We start from the raw sequence: 23,020 nt of genomic DNA on the forward strand, positions 1-23,020 counted from the left end.
ACTGACTGTGCCCAATAGCAAGTCCAATAGCACTGAGCTGAAGGCAGATGCTTAACTGACTGTGCCCAATAGCAAGCCCAATAGCACTTTCCCAACTGACCAAGTGCCCCAATAAATAAACTCTTTAAAAAAAAGAGACTAGAATTGTGAAACTCTATGTACCCATCACCCAGTTTCAACAACCATCAGTAATATTCTACCTTTCTTATATGTCTCCCCCTTCCTTTTTAGAAATTTTTTACTAGCATATACTAAAGCGAATCTCAGGCATTAAATTATTTCATTGTAAATCCTTAAAAATGTATCCCTGACATAAGATCATTTGAATTTTAATAAAACCATGATACATTGTCATTCAGAAAAATTAGTAAGATTTCCTTGTCACATAATAATTTTATCTATTCAGTTTTCTTTACAAAAATATATTTCACTGCTTGTCTAAATCAGGATCCAACATTGCTGTAGCTGATGTCTCTTTTACTCTGTAACATTTACCCCTGTTTTAAACTTTACCTCTTGCCACTTATTTGAGGAAGCAACTGGATCACATATCTTATAGAATTTCCTTCAATCAAGATTTGACTGATAGCATCCCCATCATGTCTAGTTAGAGCTAGAAGCTTGATTTGATTCTGGTTCAAAAATTTTCCCCCCAAGAATACTGCATAGGTGATACTATATACTTTTTTTTGCATCACTTCAGGAGGAATATGTTTGGTTGTTCCATTTTTGGTGATCTTAAGATGGATCAGTGGGCTCCTCTCCATCTTCCACCTAACAGTTTTAGCAACCATTGATGATTGTTTGGATCTATTATTTCATTAGAGGTTGCAAAATAGGGATTTTTGGATTTTATCAAACCTCTTTGTCATCTGTGATTCTTCTATATTTACTCTAAAGCTGAATGGGACAGATGGTATAAATACTTATTTTTAGAATGAGTTGGTGCCCTGGCAACTTCCAAAGGTGACAAATGAGGTTTTTGTTTTTTGAGCGGGAGTGTGACCCAACCAGTTCATTGAAGCAGTGTGTTTAAAATGGGTTAGAGCAGGAAGAGACTGTTTATGAAAGAGAGAAAAAATAGTGGAGTCAGAACCAAGAGGAGTTGGTAACTAATTGTGGGAATTAAGGAGAAGATATGCAGCAGACATTACCTCCAGGTTTGTTTGAAAGAGAATGACTGGATGCCATTACAGGAAATAACAGGCCTCCATCACATTAATCCCCCAAAAGCCACACATCCTTGAGAGGTATTTTGTGTCACAGTTTTGTCTATTATACAATTTTTCGTTAGAATTTAAACCAATAGTGAGGCCACCTCATGTCTGTCCACATGGTGAGATGGAGCATGCATGGGAGGCAAAATGTTAGCTTTCGTTTGGAGATGCCGTGTTTGTGTTGCTGCCAGAATATTCAAGTGAAGATGTAGAGCCGACTGTAGGAAACACGATACGGACATGACAGAAAGGATGGAATTATACACAAAATGATGTGTTATGTTATCTGGAAGTAACCCCTGAAGCTCAATTTAGAATCCAGGGGGTTGCCAACAGAGATTATATAGAGGAGAGCAGGATGAGGAACAAAGTATGGCAGACAGTCCATTTAGATACTTATTCTTTGTATCTAAATATACACCCAGACGTTAATGTCTGTGATTCTGTATCTAGGACTATGGCCTATCCCAATCCTACATTTCCTCAGATGAATTGACTATGGTTGACAGATACATGGTGGCCTCACTGTTGGTTTAAACTCTGACTAAAAACTGTATAACTGGTAAAACTGTGAGGCAAATCTCTCTCAAATATGTGTGGCTCTTCAGGGGTTGATTTGAGACCTGTGTCCATTTTCTATGACTGCTGTAACAAATTACCACAAACCTGAAGGCTTAAAACAACATACATTTATTCTCTTACGGTATTGAAGGTCAGAAATCTGAAATGAGTTACACTGGGCTAAAGTTGAAGTGTTGGCAGGGCCATGCTCCTCTGGGGGTTCCCACTCCATGACCCATGATCACTGTTACCATGTAGGCTGGCTGTGTGACTTGAATAAGGTTTTGCACTTAATGGCTCCCTGCTATGGTTTCTACCTAAAATTCATTTTTTTAAAATAAAATTTTACTGATATATAATTCACAAAGCATACAATTTCACCCATTTAAACTATATAGTTCAGTGGTGTCAAGTATGTTCAGAGTTGTGCAGCCATTACAAAAGGAAAACCCATACCCATTAGCACTCTCCTCATCTTCCCCACAAAGCTCAGCAACCACTAATTTACCTTCCATCTCTACAGATTCAGCCACTCTGGACATTTCATTTAAATAGAATCATAGGATATGTGGTCTTTTTCACTTAGCATAATGTTTTCAAGGTTCACCCATGTCATGGCATAGATTGGTACTTCATTCCTTTTTATTGCCAACTCATTATCAATTATATGGATGTATCACATTTTATTTATTCATCAGTCGATGGACATTTGGGTTGTTTCCACTTTCCTATTATGAACAATGCTACTATGAATATTCCTGTACAAGTTTTATGTGAACATATGTTTTCATTTCTCTTGGATAAATGCCTGGGAGTGGAAGGAAGTGCTGGGTCATACTGTAACCCTCATAACTTTGTGTATCAAGGTTTTCAGGACCAAATTCAGAGTGACGTCATAGTGTTCTGTCAACCCCACTCAGAATTAAATTTCTCCCTGCTACTGCTATTGTTCAGCACCTCAGTGTTATGCTCACCGATCTGCCTTGGAACTCAGTAATCCTATGTGGCTCTTTTTGTGAATTACAGGAAAGCAGGGAAAGGCTCTTTCATTTTTATATGCCCAAGGCATAAAGCAGGAACTCTGCAAGTGCTTTTGAATTGGTGGGAAATAAAAGTATTAAGAATTTCATATGCTTGATCCTACAGACTGTGTCTAATACTAAATAATGATCACTTTCAAATTTCGACAATTAAATGACAAATAACACTTAAAAAATAAAGGTGTTTAAGGCAAACCAATTTCATGCATTAAAGTCTGTTTATTTTGGCTTATAGAAGCTCTGGTGTTTTGGATTTATATTAAGAAAATGAAACACTTAAGAAATTATAGATAGGACTGAAAATAAACAGGACAATATAAACAAAAGTAAATGACAACATGAGTTAAAGTTTCAAATTTCACATAAATTTCACTGAAGCAAATTCAAATTCACTAAAGCAAATTTAAAAATTCTTTTTAATGTTTTGTTTCCCTTGGTTTTCATTGTCATTATGATATCAACAGACTTTTATTAATAAAAATAAATTTTTACTCATATTGAAAGCCTGTGTTTTTCATTGTTGATGGATAAGACTGGAGGGATGTTTCCCGCTGTCCAAGGTAGGCCTAGTTCTAGCCCTTGACCTGGAAACACAGACTATAACTCTGGTGGAGTCCTAGATCCCATCAAGGTTATCTGCACATTCTCAGCCTAATTACGCATGAACACCTTAAAAATATTCTTGGCCACTAGGCAGGTGGGAAGTTGTTCCAATAGTTGGTAACTGGAGAAAAAGCTGGTGCCTAACTCTGTTCCATCTAGAACAATCCACGTGGCTTTGGGAATGGCTACATGAATGTCAGCATACTGGCTGAAATGACAATAACACATCTGACTGTAATTCCAAGGAAAGATGAACTCCTTTGTTTTAGCTATTAATTCAATTTTATTTTTTAAGTGAAAAAGTAAATATTAAATACTATTATCCAACTGTATAAACTCTAGATTATATATATAAATATGTATATTTATATTCACAAAAATAGTAATTCATTTTCTGGATGAAGAACAGAGGCTTGGAAGTTAACTAGGTGATTCACAAGCTCTGCTGAGTCTCAGAATCAAGGGTAGTAATGTTCAGGCCACACCGACCAATTACATCTGAATCTCTTGGGGTAGGATGTTCATATTATCCTTTTTTAAAGTTCCCCAAGCTAAACATGATAACAAATGAATTAGGTCATATTAGGGCAGAGGCCGACACAAGTTGTACTATTGATTATCTTAACTCAAATATAACTTAGCTTTTGCTGTGTTCTTGGGTGTGAGGTTTCTAATAAAAGGAAGGAAGTTGATCCTTTGCTCAATGGTACTGAAAGGTGAGCTATAAAATTGTACCCCAAGAATGTAACAGTGCTCTATTTCTAACCTGTAGAACTACTCTTCATCCACAGGTGCTTATCAGGCTCATTCTTCGAACTTCAAAAGAAATACAGATATCCAGAAATTATTCTAGACCAGCTGAATCAAAATCATTAGGGGAGGCACCTGAGCTTGTAAACTTTAAAAAAAGTTCATGATTTTTGATGCCAAATTTTGGCTAAAGATCTTTAGAGGTGTGCCACATGGTATGTGCTTAGCTAAATTTGGTTAAATTATAGGGAAGCAGATTTTTAGAAAAATGACTTTAAAGAATCACAGTTATCCAGCAATGGAACAATCTATTTTAAGGCAGTGAGCTCTCAATGGCTAGAAAAATAAAGGCAGAGGTTGGATTACCACCTGCTGGGAATGTTATCCAAAGGCCCTCAAATTTAGTAAGTAGTTGGATCACCTGATATCTAAGGTTACTCCCAATTCTTAAGTTTCTCTAGCCAAAACCTGCAATCGATCACCTACAATGGATGTTCACATTGTTGTGAAAACTCATGATTTTTCCAGAAGTATCATAATGATTTTGTTTCTAAAACTGGCTAGAATGAAGTAATGTCAATGAAGTAGTGTTAATGGAACATTGCCTCTTATACTGGTCTTACCAAGGGGAATACCTTTCCCTCCTCATGCTCGCATGGACAGAAGGGACTTTTTCTTCCTCCCTGGGAGATAGAAGTGTGGGAACAAGCTCTGTGAATCCTCATTCATTTCCTCTCAAAAGACTCTCATCTGATGAGTGATTTTGGGAGCAGGAACTCAGCACGTCTGGCCCAGCCCCCAGTGGGTTCTCTCACCTTGAAAGCTAAATGGTCTCAGAATGCCAAGGTGGGCTCTATCTCTGGCAAGGCAGAGGTTTGCAGTTGTATGCAGGCAGAGAGATATTTTAGGGAGCCTGATAGGAAAACAAGACAACCTGGCTCTCTACTTTGGCTTCCCTGATAATAAAGCTGACATTTTGATCTCTCTCTGACTCCCATGTTTTATTTCTTAATTTGTTCCAAAGAAGAGGGGAATAAGAGAGTTACCTATTGGTGTCCTTAAGCCCCATAAGCATCACAATCGAGTCATAAATTGTAATTGCCCTTGAGTTCTGAGATAGCATTCCATTATTTTCTTGAAACTGATGAACAACCATAAAGTACAAAGTATTTCCAAAGTTACAGAAAGAACACAACATAGAAAAGGCCATCTTTCTTTACTGACATAATTTGGGAATTCTAACTGCTCAACTATCTGTTTTTAGCAAACAATAACATTTTCTAAGATTGTACTTATTGAGAGTAATCTTAGTCGTGATCTGTGGCAGTTGGTCCTGGGCAATTTGAAGAGAGGTCTTCTTTATCTGTGATTTATGTGAGAAAAATAAAAGATTAATGGGATTTATCCAGTAAACGATTCCAGAAAATTATATTAACATATTTTGTAGCTGTGTTTGCTACTTGGCTAAATCAGGAAAAGATACAACAATAACCAACAAGTCCTTACTGTCAAGTATAAAGTCCCTAAATTCCAGTTAACAGAGCCAACTTCGGCGAATGTATTAGAAGGGAAAGTACTCGGCTCTATAACACATCTGGCAAATTGTAAACCTATTTCTTTCCTTACAATAAAAAATAAAATGGGAGCGGATTTCAACATTCTGATTTTTATAGTTCAGGGACAATATTCTAACTACATAAAAGCTAGTTCTATAAATTTTAAATATCTTTCGAGTATTATAGTTGCAGAAAGAATCTTTAAACATGAAGCATGAAAACAAATCATCATTCCTAAGTAACTCAAATTCTTCATTTTGAAATAGAAGACCGAAAAATTCCCTTCTGCACATTTAGTTTCTGAAAAATTAAAAGCACCTTTAATAAGGCCTCAATTAAGACATTGATCCCACATTGCCATTTGGATGGAATAAGAAATTTCCATCATCTATGGAAAATGTGACTTTCACACACACACACAGAAAGTAAAAAATATCAAAGAAGATTTGTATTCAGTATCTAAAAAGTATGAAGCATCCTCTTACCTTCATAGGCTGTTCCACACCAAATACAATACAGATGTTCTTCTCTTAAATAACCAGTCAGTATTTGTAATTTTTCCAGTATCTGGATAGAGAACATAGGCACATTAATAGTTCAAACTGAATAGAATCTTGGTTTTATGGTATCTTGGATCCTGCCAAATCAGCCCAAGGCCATAAATCTTCTGCTATTCTCTTAACCAGGTACCAAGGGCAGAACATGTATATTAGAACACGTCCCAGTTTATCAGCCAGTTTATCAGCCACCCTGATATTTTCACAAGTTTGCCAGGCACAAAGAGACACTTGGTAACATTTAGAAAATAGGTTTGGGTTGGCTCTGTTTTAATCAGAATCCTTAAAGAAAAAAAAAAAAAAATCCTTTAAAGACCCCTTCTACTTTCAAAGAATCTTCCTCTCCCATGGGCCAAGAGTGAACACTGCCTCCCTCTGTCCTTAAAATTCCCATCAATGGTCTCTCAGTTAAGTGGAACATTGGTTTTGCAAATTGTACAAGTTTCTTGCAAATGCTTATATACAGATAACCATAGAAATGTCCTTCCTTCCTTCATTGAATAATCTCCACTTCCTTTGAACTGTGGTTTTTTTTTTTTTTTTTTTTTTTTTTTTTTTTTTTGCTTTGTTTATGAGTAGAGGAGAGAGGTACTCCTACAGAATCACTTACAGAAATTTAATAGGCACAAGGTAGAAATTAAAATAATTTACATTTGCAGCTCATCCATCATCCAAACTGAAGCGGAGATGAGAGTATAAACTGAAGCTAAGGGAAGAAAGTATATAAAGTTTGGTTTGGGGTTAATAAAATAACCTTATAATGTAGTGGTTCTCAACAGGGGCTGATTTTCCCCCTCAGGGACATTTAGTAATGTCTGGAGACATTTCTGGTTGTCACAGGGGGAGGTGGAACTGGCATCCAAAGGGTGGAAGCCAGGGATAGGGATGCTGCTACAAGGCAAAGAACAGCATCTCCCAACAAATAACTACCCAGCTCAAAGTGTTAATGGTGCCAAGGCTGAGACAGCCTGCTCAAGGAACTGGTGCCAAAACATACACTTAAGTCTTCATTTTTATAGTCATCTTCATCTTGCTCTTTTTCCTCCTCTTCGTCAGTCTCCTCTTCGAGCCCCAACCAGTACCATGCTTCCCTAGGAACCTGAATGTTCTGAAAATGCAGAATTACTCCCAATTAAACACAAGTATGTTCATGTCAACATGACTTCATGTTCTTTCAATTAAATATTTTCTGAGTGGTTGCTCCAAGAGTAAAACACTATGCTCTATAAACCATGGGGATGAAGATCCAGTTCAAAGAATGTCCCCAAGTTGTCACTGGTCTAATAGGGAAAAGACGCTACATGTATACGTAGCCTAATGGGTATGAGATAATACATATACGCTAGAAATCCTAAGGGTCATGACACAGACACAAAGTGCTATGAAAATATAGAAAAGTGAGAAATGGCTTCCAGTTGTCTATTTACATATGAGGAAAATTTTAAAACATTTTTGAGACTTTAAATGAAGTAATTTCATTTTGATGGAAATACCAAAATAAAAAAAATAAAAGCAAAAATGGAATTTTAAAAATCACTCACATCTGAAATAGACAGTAGTCTACCATGATTTTACTGATTAGAAACACAAGAGGTACTGAAAATAGGCTATTCTTATTAATTAAGTATTCTGGTGAACAGAATTTCTACATGCACCAGCTCCAAGTCATCAATACTTGAATAAACAGGGGATAATTAAATACAAAAATGTTATTTGACACTCATTGGGTAATTCAGACTACTCCAGTTCTTGCAGCAGACAAGTCATTGTCATATCAATAATTAAGGATCAGTGGCGTGTGTTAGATGAAAGCTTTACTGGGTAGCAGGCTAGATACACTGAGCTTGCAGTTCTTTTCTTTCTTTTTTTTCTAATTACAGGGCAAATCACACTGGATGCCAAAAAAGTATTCCAAACTGAATAGAGGTGAAAGGCTTGCCTTCTGTGTATCCAACTGCCGGCAGGCTCGCTGGCTTCTTCTCAGGTCCCCTTCCAGCTTCACTTCATCTTGCTTATGTTTAAGTCGCAGTCTAGTCGAGAGAAGACAACAGTTCCACTAAGAGTCTATACTCTTTTTACCCATTGTATGTGCCCAAGTATCAGAAAACACACCACAATAAAGACAATAAACACGATAAAGACAATAAAGAATCCCCAAATAGCTCAAATACAAAGTGTTACCGAAACTGCTCTGCAGCTGTTTCTTCAGCTTGGTTTTTCATGTGAATCTTTCTCCTGTAACTTTCTAGTTTTTCCTCTGCTTTCCGTTTCAGTAATGCCTCATGACCAAGGCCGCTTTTTCCTGTTCAAACAGCAAACTCTGCTGAGGAACCTGCTGGCTTCACCTCAAAACACGGCAACTGACATATTTGCAAATTACACACAATTCTAATTTGAGAACAATCATTCAAAATCATTTGACATGAATGACAGGAGAAAACATTAGAGATTTTTTTTCTAAACACAAACACAATTTGGTTTTTACACAGATTAGTCTGATCTGATAAGACAGTCACACTATACAAGATTTTTTAAATTGGGAAAATAGTATCGACTGTCATACTTTCATATAAACATAATGAATAAATAAAATATATATAGTTTTCTTTTTTTTTTTTTTATATAGTTTTCTCTTCATTCAAAGTATTAAGAAAAACATTGAATGGATAAATCTGTCTTGGAAACTTTTAGGACATTTCAATGGACAAAAATAGCTTTCCACTTTTAATAGTTACAATTTTTTCCCACATTTTTGTGATTTAAATTTTATTTTACATTCACTGAAACTTTTATTTTTAGTTTAAAAGATTTAGGGATCCCCGGGTGGCGCAGCGGTTTAGCGCCTGCTTTTGGCTCAGGGCGCGATCCTGGAGACCCGGGATCGAATCCCATGTCGGGCTCCTGGTGCATGGAGCCTGCTTCTCTCTCTGCCTATGTCTCTGCCTCTCTCTCTCTCTGCGTGACTATCATTTAAAAAAAAAAAAAAAAATTTAAAAGATTTAGAAGTTTAAGAAACATTTTACTGAGTGCTTCCTGTGATAAGAACTGTAATAGCGCTACCATAAAAAAAGTATTTAATAAACAAATACATGTGCTAGATTTAAGCGTAAGTTATTATTACTGGTAAATATGCTCAAAATAATTATATACCTGTTTTGACGTTAAGGGGGATTGGCTCAACAATACCATCTCCTAAGAAAAGAGAACAAAACACACAAACTACTTTAGAAATGCTTCCTCAAACTATAGGTGAGCATGGTATGCAATGTGACAATGTTCTATACATACCCTCCAGTTTCAATGCCACTTCAAACTGAAAACTGACTATACTCTATAATCAACTACTTTCTTTGCCTACAGATACCTGTTCCTCATAAGGCTGACCCACAGCCTCCTATGCCATCTGAAGGTAGAGTTTCAAGGAGTGAAAATACTGATTCTCTATGTCCAAGAGGGTAGTAGTTTCTAGAGAAAGCAAAACCTTGGTAGGTGAGGATCAAAGCAATTACAATAAAGAACAGAAAGACAGCTCATAGAAGCTGCTACAAATCTATGCCATCTACATCTTAATAAACTTTCCGCTTTCTAAAAGGGAAGTGAGAATTGAGCTTATCCAACCATGTGCTCCCTAAAGCAGTTGCCATGGGTACAGAGCGAGCAGTGCAGAGTCCTGCCATCCTCCTCAATGTTACTTCACTGTCCTTTGGCCGTTCGTACTTTTCAACCCTTCTCTCACCACCAGTCTTAGCTGCTGCCTTCACTGTTAGCCTTGTACATCCCAGATATTAGGGCCTTGAAGGCTGAGCTGGGTTGATAAGTAGCTCTTGATGGCAAATGGTTGTCTAAATGTAGGAAGATGAAAGTTCTCCATATGCTTCTTAGCATATAAGAGACTAATTAACTCAGTTGTTTTAATTTTGGCATAGTTGGGTAAAGTCTCTGGGACTCATCAATAAATCACCACTTGGTGGCTAGGAACACCTGTTTATGTCCAGACAGAACTTACCACTCTTGCCAAGGGCCTGACCACTTTTATATCCCATCTTTTGCAGCAAGGCAAATCCTTTGTTTTCACAGCCTAGTGCATTCTTCAACCCAATGTCACGTCTTTCTTGTTCTTCTTCTTTTAAACTCTTCTGCCTATTTTTCAAATTAGCTTCCTGTTGCTTTTCTTCTTTCCGACGGGCTTCTCGGATCTGCCTTAGCATTGGCAATCCTGGTCTAATGTCTTGTCTAAAGAGTAAGGGGAAACGTTATATTAGATGAGTATATTACGTTTTTTCATAACTTTGCTACTTATTAACTTGACACTACTTAAAAGTTAAGCACCACTTCTATGATCACCTTTGTTATTATTGATATTAGAACATAATCAGTGACCTCCAAGACTGGCTGTTTTAGTAAACATAATAAAGGCTGGTGACAGATTGCAGGAAACTGAAGGAAGTAGAGTTGAAGAAATAGTAATTTTACACTAATTTTTCTAGGAAGTTGGAAATTATAAAGAACAAAGTTTAATATTAGCTAGAAGAAACAGTAAGATAAAATAAAGAAGAGTAAATTTCCTTGGAAGAGAAGAATAACAAGAATTGAGGGTAGAAGTCAAATGTTGAACATTAAGAGGGAAGTATCTTTGTATGGATATCTAGTGAGCAACAAATCAATAAAACTGACTTTCCAATTCCCATTTAAAATCAATGTTCTTACTTAGGAGTCTCCTACATATCATTATGCGAGGTGTACGCATTTACTTACTGGACATTAATGAAGGAATCAGACATATAGTCCTCTTCTTCTGCCATGTTCAACTTCATATGGCAAAGGTATCTACAAATCAAATAGGATAAAGTAACAATACTCATTATTTTAGTTTATAATGGAAGTAGGCCTTTCTCTGGAGCTCTCCCACACAACCAAGTGCCTCCCAACATCTTCCTGTGTGAAGCTCTCCAACAACTCATTCTCTTCCACCTCATATCTCCTTCATCCCCTACTATTTTCTTTTTTTAAATTTTATTTATTTATTCATGAAAGACATGGAGAGAGAGAGGCAGAGTCATAGGCAGAGAGAGAAGCAGGCTCCATGCAAGAAGCCCAGTGTGGGACTTGATCCCGAGACTCCAGGGTCACTCCCTGGGCCAAAGGCAGATGCTCAATCACTGAGCCACACAGGCATCCCCATCCCCTATCATTTTCTTTCTTTCTTTCTTTTTTTAAGACTCTATTATTTTCAAATGAATGTCAGTACAATCTGCCTAGTCTTGACCTCTTATAAGCCTCTGCCAAGCCTTCCTCTACAACACCCTTTTTTCCTATAGTTGTGACCATTGCTTTAGTTCAGGCATTTCTTTCTCACCTAAACTATTAGAATTTCTAGTTGGTTTCATTGCATTTGGCCTCTCCTCTTCCAATCTGTTTCCTACATGCTATTTGGTTTTTTTTAAAGACAACTTTTTAAAAAGTTTATTTATTTATTTTTTTAGTAATCTCTATATCAAACGTGGGGCTAAAATTCAGGACTCTGAGATCAAGAATCACATGCTCTTCCCACTGAGCCAGCCAGGTGCTCCTCTAGAGTGGTTTTTTAAAAAAACATAAGTCAGGTCAGGGCACCTGGGTGGCTCAGTGGTTGAACATCTGTCTTTGGCTCAGGTTGTGATCCAAAGGTGCTGGGATCCCAGGATCCTGGGATTGAGTTCCACATCGGGCTCCCCATGGGGAGCCTGCTTCTCCCTCTGCCTATGTCTCTGCCTCTCTCTGTCTTTCATGAATAAATAAATAAAATATTTTTAAAAAGTCGTGTCATTTAACCTATTTCAAATCCTTCACTTTAACACAGGAGCAGGAGGGATCCTTCATAATCTGATCTCTGTAGCTCCTTTAGGATTCAATATTCAAGTCACATGGGCTTCTCATTGCTCTTTGAACTTACTACAGATATTTCCTTCCTCCTAAGTCTAGGCTACCCTCCATAAAATATGCCCTGACCATTCCAGGCTTTGCTCTATAGCATTTCATACTCAAGCTGCTCATTTGGAACTTGATATAGTTAACATCTTACTTATATGAAAACATTTTTTTTAAAGATTTTATTTATCTATTCATGAGACACAGAGAGAGAGAGGCAGAGACACAGGCTGAGGGAGAAGCAGGCTCCATACAAGGAACCCAATGTGGGACTTGATCCCGGGTCTCCAGGATCACACCCTGGGCCAAAGGCAGATGCTAAACTGCTGAACCACCCAGGGATCCCAATGAAAACATTTTTGAGTAGAGTTTCCATCCAAGATAGTTAAAATCATGTAATTATTTTCCCTTACAGGAATAAAATAATTATCAAGAAAAGTGCATCTCAAACTTTATTATGTATTTAAATTGCCTCAGGATCTTCTTAAGAGCCAGTGTCTGATTCTGAGCTAGAGCATGAAGTTCTGTATTTCTAATAGGCTCCCAGGTGATATCAATGCTACTGGTGCAGGAGTTAGTTACAAAGGGTAGTTATTTGTTGCAGTGCACATATGCTGTTTTTTTTTTTTTTTAAGATTTTATTTATTTATGAAAGAGAGAGAGAGAGAGGCAGAGCACAGGCAGAGGGAGAGAAGCAGGCTCCATGTAGGGAGCCTGATGTGGGACTCTATCCTGGGTCTCCAGGATCAGGCCCTGGGCTGAAGGCGGCGCTAAACCACTGAGCCACCCGGGCTGATCACATATGCTTTTTTGCTTGCACACCATCATTTCCTTTGGGAACTCAGTCCTCTGCCCTCCATGGGGTTCTAGTGGAGGGTGGCAATTTCAGTACCCTATACTCCTCTGGGCACTCCCAATTATAGTACACTATGTACCAGCAACAGAGGAGTGGATGATCAAACCAGGGCACATAAGCATCTCTTTCCTTACATGATATTAATAGATTATGTGGGGAAAGAGATCTCCACTGGCGTTTCTGAACTGGAAGTATGTGAAGCTGGGCTCCAAATGGCCATTTCCTGATCACTTAAGAGATCCTGTTCCGTAGAATGAAGCCAGATAGAAAAAATGGACGAAGGGAATCCTAAAAGCCATGAGTCTCTAACTCTAGTTCCTAAGTGATTCCTGTAGCCCTTTCTTTGATACTGTGACCTAACATTCTTCCTAGCTATATGGGCTAATAAATTTCTTCATTACTTAAACTTGTTGGAGTAGGGGTTCTGTCAATTGCAACTGAGAGTATGGACAATTACACTGGATGGGAAAATTATTACTGTACTTTTTGTTTTGCTTTTTTCCCCCCCCAATTTTTAATGTGTATCTTCCTAACCAGGCTGTAAACCCCAAAGACAAGTTCCCTATATCCCTACCACTGTGGCCCAAGCTTTCACAAATTCTAAATGTTTAGCTATGATAAGAACAAGAGGGGTCTTGGGGCCCCTGGTGGCTCAGTGGTTGAATGTCTGCCTTTGGCTCAGGTTACGATCCCGCAGTCCTGGAATTGATTCCCGCATCGGTCTCCCTGCAGGGAACCTGTTTCTCCCTCTACCTATATCTCTGCCTCTGTGTGTCTTTCATGAATAAATTAATAAAATCTTAAAAAAAAAGAAGGGTCTTTACTTTGTGATTTTGTAATAATAGAATACTTTTCTCTCTAGGCTATCATGTCTTAAAACAAATGTACAGGTAATGAATTTTTATAAGGCAAACACTCTTGTAATCAAGTAGTAGGCTCCAAGATGGCCCCTAATGATCTTGACTCTTGGTTCTCCACCTGCTTGTGGAGCCCCCTTCCACAGTGACCAGGATTGACCTATAACTAATAGGGTATTGTGGAAATGATAGAGAGTGACTTCTTGGTCATAAAAGACACTATATAGCTCTTATATCACTCTAACTCTGGATAGATTATCTATTCTAAAGAAAGTCAGCTACCATGCAGTGAGGACATTTAAGCAACTGAAGACCGGACCTCCTGTCCACAACCATTACAAACTTGGGAGCCACAAGAGTGAGACATCTTAGAAAGAGCCTCGAGAGATGCCTGGGTGGCTCAGCGGCTGAGAGTCTGCCTTTGGTTCAGAGTGTGATCCTGGGATCCAGGATCAAGTCCCACATCAGGCTCCCTGCATGGAGCCTGCTTCTCTGTGTGTGTGTCAATCATGAATAAATAAATAAAATCTTAAAAAAAAAAAAAGAGCGAGCCTCAAACTTTCAGGTGACTCAGTCTGAGGTAGCATCTTCACTATATCTTCTTAAGAAAGTCTGAGCTAAGCTAAACTACTAACAAATTCCTGACCCATAGAAACTGAGATAATAAGGTGACTATAGTTATTTCAAGCTGCTAAATTTTGGGATAACTTCTTATACTGTAAAAGACAATATAACACATCACCATTATCACCACCCTTGTCAGCTGCCCTCTTTATTCCCTACCAGTTATATAATTTTCTTATTTTTCTTCATAGTTTTGTCATCCATGTGTGCATCCTTAAACATTATAGTTTTTTCTTTTTACTATAAGTTAAAAATATGTAAGATTATACATAGCATTTGTGGTAACTCACCCACGGTCTCTAAACTTCAAATTCTTCATTTCTAATACTAGTGTTTTTATACATAATGGTTTAGTGCTTACCCAGTATCTCAAATATTTTTTATCTTATTTAATCATTAACAACTATATAAGGTAGGAATAGCTAAGTCCAGCTTTTTAGTTGGAGAAATTAACGCTCAGTTTGGCTAAATGACTGGCTCAACACCACAAAAACTCCAGGTCTCGGTGCAAACAGATTATTTTTAAGGGACCCACCTAGCTCTAAAGGGTTAGGCAGATCTCGATGGGAGTTCCAAGTTGTTGTTGTTGTTTTTAACTCCCCCTTTGTGGGTACAATACACTTTAGTATCACTCAGTCGCATCCAGCATAAGGATAAACCCAGTAAAGCGACAATCCGGGAAGAGATGACAGTGGCTTGGACCACAGTAACAGCAGCGGAACTGGTGAGAAGCGGTGGGATTCTGGGTATTTTTTTTTTAATTTTTATTTATTTATGATAGTTACAGAGAGAGAGGGGCAGAGGGAGAAGCAGGCTCCATGCACCGGGAGCCCAACGTGGGATTCGATCCCGGGTCTCCAGGATCGCGCCCTGGGCCAAAGGCAGGCGCCAAACCGCTGCGCCACCCAGGGATCCCCAGATTCTGGGTATATTTTAAAGGTAGAGTTAACGAGACTGGCTGATAGACCGGAGGCGGTGGGTCAAAGAGCGATGTCAAGGATTTACTCCAAGGCTTTTGGTCTGAATACCTGGAAGAAAGGAGTTACCAGTGTTTGACAGTGGTGAGGCTGTAGCAGGTTTGGCTGGGGTGAGGTCTGGTTTTGTTTTGGCAGAGAGCTGGCAGGGAAGGGGCCACAAGAATGCGGCTTCAGACCTACAGAGAATCCCATTACGCATCCCAGGGGAGAGAAGGGCTACGTAGGGGGACGGGGAGTAGAAAGCGAACAAAAAAGCCTCAGTCCCCAACCACCCCAGGGGCGGCTGATTCCTCCCCGCTGCTAGCAGCCCGCAGACGCGACGACTCACGAGGGGGAATGTAGGTGATGGTGTGACGGGGGAGTCACAGCAAGCGCACAGCCCACCACCCTTCACCATTCTCTCCGGCATCCCCATCCCCTTACCTGGTAGCTCTACTAGCCCCGGACCAGCTGCCGAGAGCGCGCGGTGCGCATGCGCCCACCTACCAGCGCAGGACTTCCGAGCCTCGAGTCTCACCTGAGTTTCCCAAGCAAGCAATCGGAAACCTGCGGCAGGTGCGGCCGGGCGGATGTAGTTAGTGCGCTTGCGCAAAAAAGAGGGCCCGCCTTCCGCGCACGCGCTCTCTTCGTTTCCTGCCGGCGAGCGCGCGGGAGGCGGGGCATCCGGGTCCGTAGGCGACGCTGCCGGCCCCGGAACTCAGCTGTTCCGCACCTGCCAGACTAGGAGGTGAGGCCACCCCCGTCTGCCGCCGAAGCATGCACGGTGACACGCACACACCCCCTGCCCTCTTCGTCCCCGTACGTTTTCAAAGGCCCGGGGAGGAAAATCGAGTTTGTAATGAGCGTTTCCCCTTCCTCAGTCCCCGGGCTCGGTTCTGAGGCGCCGCCACCTGTGGGTGACAGCCCGAGTGGCCCTGGCCAGGCCTGCGGCGGCCTCGTGCATCTCCCCCGGGCGGGGCGCTGCGCCGCGGTGGGCCCCGACTAGCCGGCTGGACCCCGACCCCCGACCCCCGCGCGCGCAGCGTCTGCGAGCTGCGTTTCCCCCGCCGCCCGGCGTTGCCACTGAAGCTTGGCCCCGGGGTCTGGCCTCCCTCGCCCGGGCCCTGTAGGAAAAATTTTGGAGACTTCCAGTGTGACATCTTTATACTGGGAGTTTTGATGTGCTTCGGGGCCGAGAGGCGAGGGGTGGGGGTCAGGGTGCTGTGCACCGAGCAGTGGGCGGAAAAAGAGGAGGCTGGGTTGTCAGGCCCGGTCTGTGTTTGATCTTGCTGCTTCAGTTTTCCCATTTATGGACTGGGTTAATGACATGTGTTTTGCTACGCATTTTTCTTCCGGAATAGTACCCTGTTTGCAGTACATATATATTATTTTAAGTCATCTCTACGCCCAACGAGCGGCTTGACCCCACGACTCCAGCTCAAGCCTCGCCTGCTCTACTGACTGAGCCAGCCAGGTGCCCCGTTATTTGCAAAATTTCTTTTTAATTTTCATTGTACCCCTTTTTTTCATTCCTCCAAACCAAGCATGGCTTTCATTTATGTTTGTTTTTGTTTTACCCTTGCCATTTAGAATTAGATTCATCAGCTTTGCCTCAAGGAAATTGTGAAAATTTCCCCCAAATGAAGTGAGAAGTAAAGCCATACGTTTCATTTCTTACTGGTTACATTCGTTAGGCTTGCCCTTCAAAAAATCCTTACAAGTATTTTTTAATTTGTTAAGGTGTGACTTTTAAACTTCAGCAATGGAGCTAGCCCACAGTTTATTGCTAAATGAAGAAGCTTTGGCTCAAATCACTGAAGCAAAGAGACCGGTTTTTATCTTTGAATGGTTGAGATTTCTCGATAAAGTCTTGGTTGCTGCCAACAAGGTATGGTGTTTTTTTTGTTTTTGTTTTTTTTCCAGCTGGGTTTACATGATGAAGAATATTGTATGTTCATGATTTGTGAAGAAACAAGTATTATGTTTTGGAAAGGTTGTGGGTCACTTGTGGAATTGAGAATGTAACACTGGAATAGGAATTTTTATCTGTCCTTTGTCCATTTTGTGGCAAAACCTGAATCTTGTTTGAACCTAGCTTTTTGCCTACTTCATGTCTCTATGTGGACAGCTGAATGTGACTGGAGAAAAATATGATTATGTGACTGCCATCATTTTAAATACATTTATCTCCAACTTCAGGTGGTCCCTCAGTGCTGTCTAGCAATCTGAATATCTTCACTTATGTCTCTGAGGAGTTATAATAGGATAATAGGTTTTTTTTTTTTTCTATTTTCTTCTTCTTACATAGTCTGTTTTATTCTGGTTGCTTTTCATTCTGTGTATGTTTTATTACCTGCTTTTAAAATTAGGCAGGTTCCTCACATACCTGATCATATTTTACTGTCTGCTTAAATTTGGGAATGAGTAATAAGTTCTCTGGGCAGGGAAGTTCATTAACTGTATTTCACTGTAGGATAGTCCTGTTGTTTGAGGATCCCCTGATGTTGGTATCATAGGTTTCTCTTAGCTACTCATTCCCTGGAAGAGACATTTCTACTCTAGTGTCCTAGGGTGTATTACCAGCTCCCTCGATTCTAGGAGCTGGGGGGAGAAGGCTAGAGACTTCAACATCCAGTATGTAAACTTTCATTTAATCCCCCTGTTCAGTGCAGTTTTCCCAGCCCACAGCTGTGCTTGAGCTCCCTAAGTCCAGAATGGAGAACGGTATGAGAGCCTTACAGCTTCTAGACTCTCAACCATTTCCTCCAGTCCTAGGCACAACTTCACTCCCTCCTCTGAAAGCACCTACAGCTTCAAACAACAACGACTAAACAAACATGAGCTTTATGGGATTCTGTGTTGTAAGTTGGGTGTCTTCTCAGCTTTCCCTATTGGGATACTTGGCTTCTACATTTTTTCTGTTGATTGTTTTTCCTGTTTTCTTTGCTCTTGTAGATTTGTGCTTTTTTTGGGGGGGGGGGGTGTTGCTCTTCAGTATAGTTTTAGTAGTATTTCTGGAGAGACAAAGTTAATGTATAGATTCATTTGCGATCCTGAGTTCAAAGTTTCTATTTTTTCTCTTAAGCACTTTCTAACAATATTTGTTGCCTCCATTCCACTGGAATGGTTCTTGTCTAGTCATCAGTGATCTCAAATTCTTCCAACCAGTGATCAGTATTCTGCCTCAGTTGACCATCAGCAGCTTTTGACATAGTTGATCCTCTACCTTGAAACACTTACCATATTTTTAATTTTGTTGTGAAATTGAAAAATATGAGTATATACAAGTATCTGTTCCTTTAATGATACCATAATCTCATGATTTTTACTACCATCTATAAGATAATGACTTCGAGATATCCAATTACCTCTTTCTCTCTTAAACAGCATCTCAAAATTAACATATTCAAAGCCAAATTATTGATTTCCCCATCCCAAACATGTCCTTTGCCTAGTGCTCATCTTCTCGGGAAATGAATATTTTTTCCTTCTAGTTGCTCAGGTCATAAACCTTAGAGTCATTCTTGACTTCTCTCTTTTTCTCAAACTTCACATCACATTCATCAGCAAATCCTATTGGTTCTATACACCAAATATGTCCAGAATTCAATTATTTGTCATCAGTGCCATTGTTCCCACCCTCATTTCTCATCTGGATTATTACAGCAGCTTCCTAAGTGCTCACCATGCTTCTAACCATGTACCTTGTAGAGTGTTCTTTGCTCAATATTCAGAATGTGCCTATTAAAGCACTCTGATCATGTCCCTGTTGTGCTTCAAATTCCTACTCAGAATGAAGTAGAAAATTCTTACAATGGTATGTAATGGATGCTATACAGTCTGGTCCCTTCTACCCTTCTGACTTCATCTCCCACTGCTTCCTCACTCTGACTCTGCCGCAGCCAAACTGGCCTCTTGCTCTCCTCAACTAAGCAAACTTCCACCTTTGCCCTTGTTCCCGTTGCCTGAAATGTATTTATCTCAGATATCTGCATAGCTCACCCCTTCGCTTCTTTTCAGAGGGCTTTTCTTACTAATCTGTACAAAATAGGAAGAGCTCACACTCTTCATTTATTTGGTAAACTGTCTTTCCCCACTAGAATATAAACTCACGAGGACAGAGACTTTGTTGTGTTCACTGTTTCACCACAGTGCATACAATAGTGCATGGCATGTAATAAGGGCACAATAAGCATTTCTGAATGAACTCTTGGTATTGATTACAAGTATATCTGATTTTTTTTTTTTATTCTGTCTTTGGCTCTTAGAGCTTCTTTCAGTTTTCTTCACTGACCTATATAACTTACAAACTACTGACTTTGCTTTTACAAGGCAGCCTTGCTAGGTTCTAAGACATCAGTTGTCCATATACCCATTATTTTACATCCTTTGACTTGGTTTCTTAGTAAGTTGGTGTGGAAACTTTTTGGATCTAGAGTAGTCACATTTATTGTTAGCTAACTTTTTGGCATTGAAGGGGAAGGAAGGATAATATATAGTCTGGAAAGGAATGGTTCATTTCTTACCAAATTTTTCCTTATCTGAAAATTTTCATTTATGGTTTAATGCCTAATGTAGATTTTAATTTTTTAAGTGTTTTAAAATTTTGATTAAAAGGTGACAAAGGCACATATAAGAAAAACTGATAATGTTCTTTATTTTTTGTAACAGACTGATGTAAAGGAAAAACAGAAAAAACTTGTTGAACAATTAACTGGATTAATAAGTAGTTCACCTGGACCACCTACACGAAAATTGTTAGCTAAAAATCTTGCAGCTCTTTATAGCATTGGGGATACTTTTACTGTCTTTCAAACACTTGATAAATGTAATGACATTATCAGAAATAAAGATGACACTGCAGCCTACTTACCAACAAAATTGTAAGTACTTACTTTGCCATTTTTTTTTTTTTTTTTTACAGTAACTTACTAAGGAAATAGTGATTATAAAGACCCCCAGGTCAGTAGAACCTGAGGCATGGTGCTTGACAATGAAAGCTCTGAGCAGGTCTGGGAAAGGGGTTCTTTCTCAATATATGTTTCATTGTCACTGGGACTTTTAGCAAACGACAGAGCATTGGTATGGTGTCGGCAGTTTGCATGGAGGTTTTTTGGTAAATTTGGATTGAGAAAATATTCTTGGTTGGGATAAAAGAAAAGAATTTCTAGGTGATGCGATTGAGACAGGAATGGGCAAACTAGCCTATAGGCTGCTGCCTATTTTGTGAATAAAGCTTAATTGAAATACAGAAATGCCCATTCATTCAGGTGGCAGCTGCTGTCATGTGATAGTGGCAGAATTGAGTAGCTGATATTGAGGCCATGTTGCCTGCAAGTTTGCTGACCTTTAGATCAGGGCCTTACCCAGATCCTGGCCCATACATTTTAGAGCAAGTCTTAAGGATAATAATGGCTATAGGGTATGTCCTATGAAAGGGTCAGATAAGAAAATCAGCAGATGTGGTACAAGAGGAGAGTGGTCAAGGGGAAAGTAACATCTAAATAAGCTCACTTGTGTTATAAGGGGAGCTCAGTGCCAAGGAAGGGCTGTCAAAGAAGTATCAGCCAAAGATCAACAACAGGGAAGAGCACTTGGATTTCAGGCAAACAAGTGGTTAAGATGGGAAGATGGATGTGATAGACCAGGGATTGGCAAACTTTATGAAAAAGAGCCTGATAGTAACTATTTTTGGCTTTGTGGACTATACATCTCTGTCACAACTACTCACCTCTGCTACAGACTGTGCATAAATAGAATAACTGTGTTCCAATGAAACTTTATTTACAAAAACAGGTGGCAGGCTGGATGATGGGCCAGATTTGGCTTGTAGGCTGTAGTTTGCCAACCTATTTTTCTAGGCAAAGGAAACTTCTCATTGGAAGCAAAAGTAGATTCTTTATACTTTATAGTGCTTTACAGAAAGATGCAAAATAGATAAGGGAATGAGTCGTGAGGAGGAAGATGAGAAGTTCACTTCTGGGTGTGCTGATTTGCAGGACAGGAGGGAACATCCAAGGGACAGTGTATAGTCGGTAGTTTGAAGTCATGGTCTGGATTTCAGAGCTCTGAGTTGAGAATGTAGTTTTGGCAAGGAGAGTGGAGATTAGGAACCCTTTGGTAGGGATAAAGTTACCTAGAAAGAGTCACTGTTTGGGAACAGAGAATGGCCAAGGATACATCTCTAGAACACCATGCAAGGGGACTGGGCCAGTGTAATAGTTTACAGAGGAAACAGGAAGATTATTCTGAACCTGGACACTGATTTTTTAGGTCTATTTTCAACTACATAGGTGTGTTGTGCTTAGATTTTGTGTTGTTTGGGATAGACGTAGATCTCAAAAGTTTTAGAAGAAATGAGAGAGCACTAGTGCTTTCCAGTTTATTTTGGAATTTGAAGCTGTGTTAATATATTGGTGGTTTAGATCTCCACCACTTAGCAAATCCACATATCACTTTCTAGTTCTGCTTAAATAGAATTTATTATATATTTCTTATTATTCACAGGTATTTCCCAGTGGATTCATGGGTTCCGTTTAGGAATTCCCTAAATATTCTGACGTGACCTCAGTCCTTTTTAGTTTAGTCATCAGCCTAGAATATTGAAAGAAGCATAGGATTTAAAGTCAACCAGGTGAAGATAGGCTCCCTGATTCTACTATTTATTACATATATGATAGTAATAATGTCTCTGCCTCAGAATAACTTGCTCAGGACAGCTATTATTAGGTGATGGGTTCTAGGATGTAGTCACAGATCTGCCAGACTTCAAAGATTACACTCTTCACTCCTATCCCATACTCCTGCCTCCAAACTAAACTCACAGCTTATCATTTACTTACTATTCATACAACTGATGATGGAGTGATTTCCTCTGTCCTAAAGAGATAGGCTTTTGTTACATTTCTTCTCTGTATAGCCAAATGTTCCATGAAAGCCATTTAGATTAAATTTTACAAGTAACTGTTCACTGTTATTTGTATATTAAAAGGAACTCTGAGCAATAAAAAAAAAAATGTGTAAGATAGATTCCCTGTTTCCAGATTTTACATTTCCATTGGCAAGATAAGATAGACACATTTCTATTTATTTATTTATATTTATTTTTTAAGTAGGCTCCGCGCCCAATGTGGGGCTTGAACTCACAACCTTGAAATCAAGTGTAACATGTTCTACTGACTGAGTCAGCCAGGTGCCCCAAAATACATTTAAATGATCAAGTCAAAGCACAGTAAATGACATAATTTTATCAAGATGAGTGGTTGCCATTAAGTGTTACATATAATGAGAGAAGAGAAGGAATCCTTGCAGATTGACATAATTTGGGAAGTCTTCATGAAAGGAAAACTTGAGTTTCTTTCCAAAGGAGGGGTATGATTTATTATATGAATATATATTTATTCTCTTCTATTCCTAAAAAAATACAATTTGGTTAACTATGGTATTTGTTGTGATTATAAAGAATCGATAGGGCAGCCCTGGTGGCCCAGCGGTTTAGCACCGCCTTCAGCCCTGGGTGTGATCCTGGAGACCCGG

At 39.4% G+C, this 23,020-nt stretch overlaps 3 protein-coding genes across 10 annotated transcripts in view; 2 read left to right on the forward strand and 1 right to left on the reverse strand.

Moving 5' to 3' along the window:
- EIF2AK2 (eukaryotic translation initiation factor 2 alpha kinase 2) overlaps window positions 1-3,017 on the forward strand; it is a 38,683-nt gene extending 35,666 nt beyond the window's left edge. For all 3 annotated transcript variants that reach the window (XM_077843597.1, XM_077843595.1, XM_077843596.1), the window contains one exon: window positions 44-3,017. The gene's annotated coding sequence lies outside the window, so the exon portion shown is untranslated. The remainder of the gene's footprint in view (window positions 1-43) is intronic.
- GPATCH11 (G-patch domain containing 11) lies at window positions 2,601-16,108 on the reverse strand. Of its 2 annotated transcripts, none has more exons than XM_077843607.1 (9): window positions 15,929-16,108; window positions 11,040-11,111; window positions 10,291-10,517; window positions 9,435-9,476; window positions 8,466-8,586; window positions 8,224-8,314; window positions 7,282-7,392; window positions 6,213-6,294; window positions 2,601-5,534 (listed from the first exon to the last, which is right to left on the reverse strand). In XM_077843607.1, the coding sequence occupies exons 2-9, from the start codon at window positions 11,096-11,098 to the stop codon at window positions 5,479-5,481; spliced, it is 789 nt and encodes a 262-aa protein (XP_077699733.1). In that variant the 5' UTR covers window positions 11,099-11,111; window positions 15,929-16,108; the 3' UTR covers window positions 2,601-5,478. The 2 variants fall into 2 exon arrangements, with proteins under 2 accessions (XP_077699733.1, XP_077699732.1); XM_077843606.1 differs by having other exon boundaries at window positions 16,023-16,101.
- A 37-nt stretch (window positions 16,109-16,145) lies between these two features.
- HEATR5B (HEAT repeat containing 5B) overlaps window positions 16,146-23,020 on the forward strand; it is a 99,949-nt gene continuing 93,074 nt past the window's right edge. For 3 of the 5 annotated variants that reach the window (XR_013349422.1, XM_077843586.1, XM_077843590.1), the window contains exons 1-3: window positions 16,146-16,232; window positions 17,225-17,372; window positions 20,156-20,367. Coding sequence is in view for 4 of the 5 variants with exons in the window: in XM_077843586.1 (XP_077699712.1) it covers window positions 17,247-17,372; window positions 20,156-20,367 (338 nt within the window). In the remaining variant the exon portion in view is untranslated. Of the gene's footprint in view, window positions 16,304-16,940; window positions 16,959-17,224; window positions 17,373-20,155; window positions 20,368-23,020 lie in introns of those variants that run through there. The other 2 variants (XM_077843587.1, XM_077843589.1) reach the window with 2 other exon arrangements.

Source organism: Canis aureus, chromosome 12 (genome assembly GCF_053574225.1).
Source record: "Canis aureus isolate CA01 chromosome 12, VMU_Caureus_v.1.0, whole genome shotgun sequence".
Taxonomy (NCBI): domain Eukaryota; kingdom Metazoa; phylum Chordata; class Mammalia; order Carnivora; family Canidae; genus Canis; species Canis aureus.